The sequence below is a fragment of the Podarcis liolepis genome (assembly GCF_965112155.1).
Source record: "Podarcis liolepis genome assembly, chromosome: 4".
Lineage (NCBI taxonomy): Eukaryota > Metazoa > Chordata > Lepidosauria > Squamata > Lacertidae > Podarcis > Podarcis liolepis.
Genome location: NC_139558.1, coordinates 42,452,623 through 42,465,054, shown reverse-complemented (window position 1 = coordinate 42,465,054; position 12,432 = coordinate 42,452,623). Strand labels below are relative to the sequence as shown.

The window sequence follows — 12,432 nt, the reverse complement described above, 5'->3', positions numbered from 1 at the left end:
CTAGGGATCATGGGAGTTGTTGGCCAAAAACATCTGGAGGGCCAAGGTTGAGGAAGCCTGTTCTATCCCTTAGAAAAGCACAGAAGTAGTTTGAGATGCATTATATGTTTTTGTTGACAAGACATCCTGTATAGAGCCAATGTTTTGGTGTAGCTGTTTTTATTATTGAAAGAGAAAGCTCCTTCAGGCAAATTTTATTTTGGGTTTCAATGCGATAATAAGGTAGCTGTCTAAAGGTAAGATTGTAAATTGGCATGTTACCTTTTCATCTTGACAGTGTGGATAAGCTTTTGGTTGTATCTGATTTCATTGTGTAGTTACAACATATCCAGGAATAAAGATATTACTTTCTTATCTCATGCTTTCCTGGGGGTGGTGGGGGTTGGCCTTCGTAGAAAAATAATCTATAGAGCCATATTAAGTTTAGGATGATTAATAGGAATTATAGATCAAAGAATATTTGCAGTAGCAAGGTTGCTATGTAAATCTTGGGTAAATAGTTGATTAAGTTGCAATAGAATTGATATATTATATTGGGGTAATGCTGTTATGCAAGCTGATACATACTGCATGTTTGATTAAGCATAATTTTTTAAATGCATAATATTATGCTTGTTATTCAAACCAGGGACTATGTGATTCATAGTTCAGTCTCATTCCTACTTTGCTACAACATCTTTTTATTGGTTTGGGGGGAAAGGCATAGCTTATTGGGCCTATACATCTTGGGCAGTGTGGGACATTTTCCCAAGGCCAAAGGCCAATTTAAGAACTAAGTGCTGGTAGAAGCCATATTATGGTAGCTGCTTGAACTCTTGTTTTTTAGGGATCGGGAAGAAGCTGTCAGAATTTTTATTTATTGACAGTTTTGAAAAATGAAAAGGAAGGTACTTTATTTGATTTGACAATGTTTATATGTCTATTGCCAAACAAATATTTTTGCTGTAGCATATTTGACCTGAGTAGGTCAAAATACTAAAATAAGATCTGCCACTTGATCACTTCAGATTCACTCTTCATTCCTCTGAAATTAACTTCAATTGTTTGGAGTAAATAGTAAGACTGATTTTAAAATATGCTGCCATTATGTAGTAATTGAAACAAATTGTCTGAGGAGCAGATGCAATTCATTTGATACCTGAATGTAGAAAATAAAGCAGCATTGCTATTTTTAGCAAGTGATGAGTGTTCCAGGAGAATGATGATAGATGGAGTGTTTGGGTACAATTGTAACTCTACACCATAGTCTTGGGATACATTTAGGAAAAGCACTGTTTGATTATGCCTGTTACTTCATGCAGGCTCAATTCACTTTATATGCCTTTGCAGAATCATGTGTAAGCTTGGTTCACAATGTGAGCCAAGTTATAATTTGTTTAAATGTAATGTATTGTGGGAATAAACAACTTGGGTTTTTATTATAATATTTTGCAGAGAAACCTTCTTAAAACAACAACTAGTGTTAAGGCAATGGATTGCACACACTTGTTTTGCTCTGATGATAGAAGGTTCTTTGATCCAGCAGAAGCTTCCACAAATGAAAATTGTGCAGGAGGTGATTTCTTCTGATTCCCCCTTTCATCCTACAGTCTCCTGCACCACCTCCCAGGATCCCCCAAGCCTGTAGAGCAGATGGTGACCAGGGGCGAATTGGCAGAAATAACTCCTCACCACCTTTTCCTTCAGAAAAGAATTGCTTCTCTACTTTCATTGTGTGCTTGGTGTCTCATCCAGTGGAGCTTTATAGGGGGTATTTTGCACACTGGTACCTTCTTATAGCTTGTTGTGACTTTATTTGCAAGGATATAAGCAACCTGCATCTGTAAGGTTTTAGACACTGCTACTGTAGCAGGTTGGTTTCTGGAGGTTTCCATAGTGTTGTCTGGTCATGTGTTAATGGATGAGTTTCAGTTGATAAGGCTCAAGTAGATGGACAAGGTGCTAGACAGTAGCAGGTTGCTACTTGTGTTCTTGCCCAGGAGACTTTCAGCTGGGCCAAGGAGATGATGACTACCTTTCTGAGAGGAAGTGGTCCCAGGTTGCCTGAAAGAGGCATCAGGGAGACCAGTCCTTAAGAGACCCCCCCTTAGACTCAGAAGATCTGAATATAGTCCCGTTGCAAATGTCACCTTCCTGGGCAAGGTTCTTATGTGGCTCATAATAGACCAACTACAGGCACTCTTGAATGAGTCAAGCACTTATGGACTGCCTGAAGGTACGTGGCTGGCCACAGTTGGAAACACTATTCTGGCTTATATTAATTAGGTTACTGGGTGAGTTTGTGACACAGATAACATTTCCAGATCACAATATCCATGATGCTATGCCCATTGTTAAATTTTGATTTCTAAATAGTGGCTGTAACTAGTTAATAAGATAATATATGAACACTCTCGGTTATAATATTCATGATAGAACATATGAAGCCATGTGATTCAGATTCAGATCATAGGTCCACCTAGCCCAGGGTTGTCCCAATTGTCACCAGCTATCCAGGTTCTTAGCCCTGCTTAGCCAGACCTGCTTCTTGATCTTCTCATTTGAGATTCAATTATTAATTCTGGGAACGTTGGCATGCAATGCATGGACTCTATTATGGGGTTGCAGTCCCTCCCATTTATTAGAGATCAGTGTAGGTAAATGGTCTTCCCGCAGCACCTCATATGAACCAACTATTTGGCTAGAGGGATGGTATTTGTTTCATAAGGAATTGCAAGGTGAAAAATAAACCCAGTTTCAATAAACTCATCAGGGTCACCAGCTGTGCTGCATTGTACAGTGGCCTGATCAATGAACACATTGTGTAAATGCTGTCATCAGGAAAGTGATCTGCTTTCATGGCATTCAGTCTCCAGAACGTACACAGGCACAAACCCTATGTAGACTTATTTTTTTACAGCTGTCCCCTCCCCCCAATATAAATGAATAAAACACCGCACTGACAATCATTTCAGTTTCCTTTGGCAATTTTTGTTTTTGTTGTGTAGCTCTGATGAAATGTGATGAGATGTAAGTATAAGTCTTTGCCAGTTTGGAGGGATTGACTATGTGACATTATAGTGTTATGATGCTAGCAAAGTGATCCCTAACAGACTAGGGCAAGTGGTGCCCTCAAAATATTGTGATCTATGGGTAGACCCATGAAAACTTAAATTAGTCATGTCCATTAATTTCAGTGGGTCTAGTGTGGAAAGAACTAACATTGGATACCACCCTACAACTTCTGCTTGTAAGTTATGAGGTGGATCATTTAGGGAACGAATGCAATTTTGAAAGGAAGAATCTAGCATTTCCAACATTGTTTATAAGGGAAGAGGAGCTGGTTTAGGAGATAGGCATGTTAGTTTATTCCTCCACCTCCCTTTCTAGTCTTATCAAATTTTCTTATTACAGATGTTGCAGTAGTGGATATGAGTGATGTCTCCAGACAACCATCCTTATTCTACCACCTTGGAGTTCGTGAAAGTTTTGATATGGCCAATAATGTTATACTCTATCATGACACTGATGCTGATACTTCTCAATCACTGAAGGTACAGTGCCATTTATTGTAAATACCTAATTATGTTGAAGATACGTTTGTTCCTGTCATGGTATAAATAAATGATTTGACTGAAAAGCCCTATTTAATTCAACAGGACTAATACCAAGCATCACAATAAAGTTATAAATGTGTGCATTTATAAACTAAAGTCTTGGATAAAAAGAATGTTCAGGTTAGAAGACTTACTGTATTTTTCGTCCCATAGGACGCACCTAGTTTTTTGGGGGGGAAATAAAGGGGAATTTTTCCCCCTTTATTTCCCCCCCCCAAACCAGGTCGGGGAACAGCGGGATGGCGGCGCTGCGCCTCCCCGCTGTCCCCCAAGCTTGTGGGGCTGGCCGATGTCTGCCGGAAGCGCGGGACGCTCTGCTTCAGCGCACCCCGCGCTCCGTGCAGCAGGCTGCTATCCGCAGCCTAGGGAGCCCTGCGGGAACTCCCACAGGCTCCCCAGGCTTGCTGATAGCTTCCTGAAGCCTGGAGAGCGAGAGGGGTCGGTGCGCACCGACCCCTCTCGCTCTCCAAGCTTCAGCGAAAGCCTGTATTCGCCCCATAGGACGCACACAGATTTCCCCTTCATTTTTGGAGGGGGAAAAGTGCATCCTATAGGGCGAAAAATACAGTAAGTTTCTCATGAATTAATTATCACATAAGATCCGTGGAAATAAGTTCCTTCATATGGCTTGGAAGTAGTACTATTCACTCTAGCTCAAAAACATATAGGAAAATCAGAGAGGTGCTCCTATGATACCTTCAGATTTAATGTTATACCCAAACAGCCAATCACTAGAACTAAAACAACAAGGGAAAGTATGAATGCTTACAGATTTGAGTTGCAACTTATTACAAAATGATTGTACTCTGTCATTTGGAACATACTTACTGCTTACATGGTGCTTAAGGTGGGAGCCTTAGCTTAGATTTATCATACTTTTGGGTTTACAAGTGAATTTAAAAGAGCCTTAATTCTTCTCTTCTATGGAAGAATTTTTGACCCTAGTATTTCCATGTTTTTGGAAGGGAAAATGACTCACACTTTCCATGGAAATAGACCAATCTTGATTTGATTACTAACCCGGAATAGGATCATTGTGCTTGCCTTCATCAAGTGATTGGATAAGCTATACCTGTTAAATTCTGCCTGGTCAACTACTACTACACTCTACGCAAATTATTTTACAATGCACATAGGTGCACTGTGTCACTTAAAACAATTCTGTATTGGGCGAAAATTCATTAGTGATATAAAGAGCGTGTGACTGGGAAAGTTTAATTTGTTGAATGTCTGTCTGTCTAAATATTACTCTTATTTCATTTCTGCCTGAATAGTTTACTATTTTTTATTCCTAACAAAGTCAGGATGGTTTCTCAGTAGGAAATGAACTAGGTATTGAACAGAAGCATTCCAAAATACCAGAGAAAGCAGATGCAAGATGCTCAAGTTACAGATATATTAGAATTTATTTTTTTAAAAAAATCTGCTTATGCAATAGAGTTATAGTCCCAAATTGTGTTTCTAAAACACAACCCAGCCTTATGCTTCCTTTCCCCAAAGCATTTCAACCTCCAAAAATAAAATTTCAAGGTATGAGTTTTGCAAACATGGCACAAACATTTATATTTTACACTTTATAAAGTTGCATTTTTCCCATTCTTTTCCAGGACATGGTGTCTCAGAAAAACACAGTAAGTATTTAAGATCCTGTGTTTTAAAACTTACATTGGGAGTACCACAGAAGTGTTTATTTTAAAGGAAATCTGTGTGGAGGAGCTGCATAACTTCAAGAGTGTGTGTGTGTGTGTGCGCGCGCGTGCGTGCGTGCGTGCGTGTGCCAAGTATGCAATTGCTCCTACAAATCATGGCTTCTACTCTGCACACAGTTTACTTATACCTGCTGCTTTTTAGGCCAGTGATTTAAACAAGCCTACTTTGCCATAGGATTGGAAGTCTATTTAATGAAAAAAAGACTTAATTTCTTCTCATCAGGTTGTACCTAATGCTGTCCCAGTGAGGGTCCGCTGCCACAACAAGACTTCAATTTCCTCTCCACACACCCCTTCCCACCCCAAATATGCTCTGGACAGTTGCCCAGAGAGTGGTCTGGAGAGAAAAAAGAAGTTCCATTTCATTCAGGGAAGTCCATTCTGCCAGCACTACTGCATTATTGGATACAGCCCATTGAGAATACCTAGTAGAGTTAGTTGCATTTCAGAAAGTGGTTTTCATTTTTTTCATGATTTAAAGTGCCTGAAAATCTAGTGGAAAATCAGCTGTAAGAAATGAGAGAGAATGTTAAGTAGTCCAGATAATCTGTGGGTGTGATTATTATTCTCCAAGAATACGTTTTGTAGTACATCTGACATCACCTGCAGCTTGCATGGATGATGCTCAGAGATGCTAGGAGTCCTAATCCAGGTGTTGTAGGGCACTAGGATGGGGCAAGCTGCTCTGAGCTAATTGTGTTCTTCAAACTTAACATGTTTTATCTGATACCCATATTGGTACTTTATTTTGGAAACCCTGATATATTTCAGATGTTTAGCCCTAAACCGCTGGTTAATGTCCCCTGCTTTTTGCTGCTGTTTTGAGGCTGGGAGCATGAGTTGAAGGTTACAATTGGGAAGTCTCCTCTGCTTGAGTTTTAATCAGAACTGGAAAAGAATTCGGTGGCTTCAAAATCTTGCCTTTCTTTCTGCAGTGTTCCTTGCTGAGCTCCTGAAACTCAATTATGGGCCTGACCCCCTCATGAACTTAGTGCTCACCCAAACTGCCTTCAGGGCTGCTTCAGATCCAGATTAGATATATACTGTGGAACAGCCATGCCTTCGAGGCTTCAGATTCAGACTAGATACACCATGGAAATATGATTCTTTCCCCCATGGAACCCCAAAACAAATGCAAATGCATGTTGGTTAGCTATTTGTGTGTTTTGTAAATGTAGACCATTGCATAGCATTTGACTGATAAAACACTCCAACAACTTTAAGCTTAATACTGAAAATTTGATGGAGGTGATGACTCATCACCTAGAACAAACAGCAAAGGAATAATGTAAATTATATTTCCCCTTTGCTCTTTAAATTATGTTACCTTTTTGACTTTTGAAGATTGATTGGGTTATAAAAATAAACGGAGCCTGTAAATATCATAAAGGCAGAGTAAGGAAAATGAGTCATGTGTGATAGTGAAACAGAGCAACCTTTTACAAATCTGTCAACAGGCAGACCCCTTTGTTAATATTAAAATGCTACTTTCTCATATTCTTTTGGTAAATTCCTCAGCCACCAAGTACTCATAACATAGAGGCTGTACATTTTGTGGAGAGTGCGTATAATTATAGTCAACAAATATATCACAGTGGTTAACATACTGGAGGCAGTTGAAGGGGACTGATGGTATACAAACTAATACATATAAAATGTTATTGTTACATGTTGAGCTTGTAGGTCTTTATATGATGAGTTGAGCCATGAGTCACATCACCCACAATATATGTGTGTAGAGGAGGGAGGGGGGAGTCATTCTGGTTCCTGCAATCACACCTAGTTATAAGATTTCAAAACTGTTTATTCGAAACACATCTCTGTTTTGAATGAAGCATTCTGCCCCCACAATTAAATTTCTAATTATTAGAAGTATCACATTTGGAAACAGTAGGGAGCAGAAAACTACATTGATTTCGAAATCTTACATTTTGTGGAAATCTTACAAGTTGGTCTGCTTACAGTTTTTGGGGGGAACAGGAAGGCCACACACATATGTAGAATATGAGGTGCCTGCGGCTCAATCAATTCCTATTTCATAGTTAGTAAATGTAGATATCAGTATTGCCCCAAAACTACAGTAAAACTGGAGACAACAATATGAGCAGAACCAAGCTGTACCTGCCACAAGTGTCAATGAATAAATTTCCCTTCAGGATTGAGGTCTACCCTTCTGCTCTGTTGTAGAATCATGATGGAATTTTCTTCTAACTCTAGCCAAATATTTCTGCCTTTGTGTTTCATGTGTTGTTCGAGTTGCATATATTTTGTATGTTACTGTTTGCTTTTATTTTGTTCACTCCTTTTCAGTTTTGCAGCATACTGTTGCTCAAGAGTTATGTGGGTTAACAGATGGCTGGTTCAGGGAACCATGAGGGTTGCCTGGGCACATATTATATGAAGTAGCTAATGAGGCTCAGGTTTCTCACTTCCTGCTCTGACGGGGCCAGTGACAGGGGCTGGCATCACTGGGCACTTACCAAGGCTTATGCTTAAATAAGAAGACCATTCCCATGAACCTCCAGGGCCAGCTGATTCTCCTCAGTGTTTCTGCTGCTTCACTTGCCTGCTTCAAACAAGCATACAGTGAGAGAAGGAGAACGTTGCTTTGTCCTTTCTGTCTGGGAGGTGGGAGGTACAGTGGTGCCCCGCAAGACGAATGCCTCGCAAGATGGAAAACTCGCTAGACGAAAGTGTTTTCCATTTTGGGGGTGCTTCGCAAAACGAATCTCCTATGGGCTTGCTTCGCAAGGCGAAAATGTCTTGCGAGTTCCTGCGGTTTTTTTCCCCTTTCCCCCCCTTTTTCTAAGCCGCTTATCCGCTAAGCCGATAAGCCGCTAATAGCGCTAATCCGTCAATGGGCTTGCTTCGCAAGACGAAAAAACCGCTAGACGAAGAGACTCTCAGAACGGATTCTTTTCATCTTGCGAGGCACCACTGTAGTGTGGGTTGGAACTAGAGTGGGGAACAAGCAAATGGGCAGGAGTAGTAATGAAGAGCCCCAACCCAAAAAAAACACCTACCATAGAGACAAAGTAACTGCACCCCTGTTACGTATATCAGTTGACTGGGGTTGACAGTCTGAGCTACCTCACAGGGTTATTGTGAGAATCAAGTTGAAGTGTATTGTCCTAGTAAGAAGGCTAGTAAAAAGGGTAGGATAAAATAAAATAGAAGAACATTATAGACATAACTGATCCCTATAAAGGGACAGATTGGCATAAGGCTTCATGGAGCATCCTTGCCCTTCATCCTATTTGCATGTGACGATATCACACTGTCAATTTGACATAGCGAGAAGTCTGCACATGTTTGTTCACTCTCTTCTAGATGCCATTTTTCACACAGTGTTGCCAGCCTGCAAGTCGCTCCAGGCTTGAGGGATTTATGGGCTGTAATACTGGAGAAGAAACTGCTGGCTTAGAGGAGTGTAAGGAAGCACATGCAAAACTTTCAGTCTGTGGCTGTACTATGAATTCTGAGAACTGTAGTTTACCCTTCATGGAGCTACAGTGAGCAAACTGCAGTTCTCGTATTTTGGGGGGTCTCTGTGCAATGTACTTCAAATATATGGTGTGTACACAGTCTCAGTCATTACTCTACGCGGTTCTGCATGTGTGCTGAGGACTGGCCAGGCAGGAGAAGGGGTTTGATTTAAATTGTTTCCCCCTCTTTTGTGTGAAAGAAATATCAAGCGACTTTGCCCAATGGCTGCCATACTTAACACTGACAATTGATGTGGTCAAAACACTTGCTTTGTGATTTTTATCTGGGCAAAGTCACAAAGCCACCTTTAGCCTGTTTAGTCACGTACCATGAATGGAAGCAGTCGTGTAATTTCCAGTTATGCAGGTAGAACTCAGCATGTGTCAGGTTTCTGCAAGGTACTACTTGGATGTTTGTTTCCAGAAGGTAATGCTTGGGGAGTGCTCTTTGGGCCCATGGAACCTTCCGTGTGAATGGGCTGGACCGTTGTCTTGTCTCAATGGACTTGATGAGAGCCAATAAACTGAAGCTCAACCCAGATAAGACTGAGGCTCTGATAGTGGGTTGTTCCTTTGACCAGATGGACGGGAGGTTGCTTGCTCTTGGTGGGGTAATGCTCCTTCTGAAGGAGCTGGAATACAGGTACTCCTGGATCCATTGCTGTTTCTTGAGGCTCAGGTGGCCTCCGTATCATGAAATGCCTTCCATCAGCTTTGGCTGATGGCCCTGGTTTGCCCTTATCTGAACAGGGATAGTCTTAACTACTCTTGTCTAGGTTAGATTACTGCATTATGTTATTTGTTGGGCTGCTTCTGAAGATGGCTTGGAAACTTTAGCTGGTGAAGAATTCAGCTGCCGGGTGGCTCACTGAGATAAGACAGCTTGAGCCTTTCATGCCAATCTGACCTGATCGTACTGACTGCAAGTTAGTTTTGGGGCTTAATTCAAAGTGCTGGTTTTGACCGATAAAGCCTTAAACAGCTGAGGCCCGCAATACCTCAATGCCCACCCATATGACCCGGACCCTGCAATCATCTTCTGAGACCCTTCTTTGTGTGCTTCCTCCATGAGAAGTCTGTAGGATGGCAACACAATAACGGGCCTTTTCTGCAGTGGCTCCCCACTTGTGGAATGCCCTCCTAAGGGAGACTCGCCTGGCACCTGCATTACATATATTTCAGCATCAGGCAAAAACTGTCACCTTCTCCCAGGCCTTTGGCTAATGAAACAATCTATGGCTTAAAAGTTTTTTGTGGGGGTGGTGGTTATTGTTTGTTATTATGGTATGTATTTTTGTAATGTTATGAGTTGGTGGGCTTCCTGGGCTCCCCTTCTAATTCCTGGGTGGCAGACACTGGATTTAGCATGTTAAAATGCAAGCCAGGAGCCAGCTTGGTAATGTACTGCTAAAGATAGGCCATTAGCAGGGAACAAAGACAGGGAGATGGGCTATCAGCAGAGCAAACACACTCTGTCAGCCAGCAAATGGGTGGAGCCCCCCACCCCACTGTGCTCTGTGTTAGTTTGCAGAGATAAAGGCCAGTGGTAGTAGAAGGTTTAAGATTACAGTTTCACCTGATGTGAGCCAGAGAAAAAGAGGTGTCCGTGTGCAAGCAGCGAGAGCTGGAGAGATGGGATCAGGGCACAATGTGGGCTGAAAGTTTGAATCCTAGGTGGCAGCCTTGGGAGAAACAGGACCCTTTTGAAGTGTATTGCTTTGAACCCCTCCATCGTAGGCTCAGGTTGTAAATATGTGTAAAGAAACCAAACACCATAAAGACACCACAGTCTCCACTGTGCCTCATTTCCAAAGGAAACACGAACGCTGCGCAAGTGCCTGGACCCCTGGAATCTGGCAGCACTCAAAGGTCAGGGTGGGATGGAACAGTATAAATTTTTGTGGTTTTGAATTGTAAACCACCCTGTAATGCCTGGATGAAGGGTGGTACAATATAGAATTTTAATAAACAGCAACAACAATGCAAATTCATAGAACTGCCCAAGTGTGTGAAACTTACACGCATGTGCAACCTTTGCATTGCATTTAGTTGAGTGAGCTTATGACTTAACTTTGTGTTAGAAAGTCAACACAGAAGTATGTCTTACCGCAACGGGCAAGACAGGAGTTTGGTTCAGGACCATTCTAAACCTAATACAGCCGTACCTTGGAAGTTGAACGGAATCCGTTCTGGAAGTCCATTTGAAAACCAAATCGTGGCTTCTGCTAGGCTGGAGGAAGCTCCTGCAGCCAATCAGAAGCCGTGGAAGCACTGTCAGATGTTCGAGTACCAAAAGAACTGTTCACAAACCAGAACAATCACTTCCGGGTTTGCGGCGTTCAGGAGCCAAAATGTATGAGTTCCAGGGCATTTGACAACCAAGGTGCGACTGTACAGGAGATTTCTGTGAATTTTTCTTTTTTTAGTCCAGTTGAGCATGATTTTAAGCTACTAGGTATCCCCCAATTGTTGGGTGGGGTGCTTGCTCTTAAGGTAAAGGGACCCCTGACCATTAGGTCCAGTCATGACCGACTCTGGGGTTGCGGTGGTCATCTTGCTTTATTGGCTGAGGGAGCCAGCGTACAGCTTCCGGGTCATGTGGCCAGCATGACTGAGCCACTTCTGGCAAACCAGAGCAGTGCATGGAAACACCGTTTACCTTCCCGCCGGAGTGGTACCTATTTATCTACTTGCACTTTGAGGTGCTTTCGAACTGCTAGGTTGGCAGGAGAGATAAATACCTATTTACCTACTTCCACTTTGACGTGCTTTCGAACTGCTAGGTGGGAAGGAGCTGGGACTGAGCAACGGGAGCTCACCCCGTCGTGGGGATTTGAACTGCCGACCTTCTGATCGGCAAGCCCTAGGCTCTGTGGTTTAACCCAGATGGGAAATGTTTTTCTTCTTCTTATCTACTCTCTGATAACAATTTGACCAGTCCCACCCCCCAATCAGGACTAATATTTTCAATGAAGGAGGAAATGATTTGAAAATGAAGCTGGGAACATTTGTGTCAGCAGTAGAATGCATCTGTGGGGACATGGCCTTTGAGCTTAGTTGAGTAGTTTTGTAGGTGCTCTGAGTAATAAGGCTCTGTAACCAATTTAAGTCTTGCACAAGTGGGAAGACTTAGGTTTTTTAAAACACAAACAACACCCTGGGATTTGTCAATTTCTGTTGTTCTAGCAGTAAAATATTATGAGATACAAATGAAAAGAGATGTTATCCTCCTTGACTTTACAAAGCAAACAATTAATATCTTGTGTTGCTAATTTACTGCCCCTCTGAGAGTATTAAATCATGCATTATGAGTTGCTTCTAACATCCGGGAGCTGGGTTCCCAAAACAGAACTGGCCTTGCATGTAACTAAAGGTCACCATTTTTTATGCCCCTGTGTGTGCCCAAAGGTCCTTGGAGAGTTGAACTCTGACTGCCATTTGCAACCACTGATGGTGTATACACAACTCTGCAGAGCCTGTCAAAGCACTTATCTGTGAAATAAATTGCAAATAACTCAGCCTAGTGGAACAGTTTCTTCTTTCTCAGAGTGTTACCATGGTGCAGTCATGGTTTTGGAAACAGATTGTGCTCATTGATTTCTGAGGGGTCAGCATTGTTGTAGAAATATGTAAAATGTATGT

The 12,432-nt window shown here is 41.9% G+C and overlaps 1 protein-coding gene across 2 annotated transcripts in view; it reads left to right on the top strand.

Annotated features, from left to right (window-relative positions):
• MAP3K15 (mitogen-activated protein kinase kinase kinase 15) overlaps positions 1-12,432 on the top strand; it is a 61,750-nt gene that overhangs the window by 6,141 nt on the left and 43,177 nt on the right. For both annotated transcript variants that reach the window (XM_083501799.1, XM_083501798.1), the window contains exons 2-3: positions 3,394-3,533; positions 5,204-5,227. In XM_083501799.1, the coding sequence (XP_083357925.1) occupies positions 3,394-3,533; positions 5,204-5,227 (164 nt within the window). The remainder of the gene's footprint in view (positions 1-3,393; positions 3,534-5,203; positions 5,228-12,432) is intronic.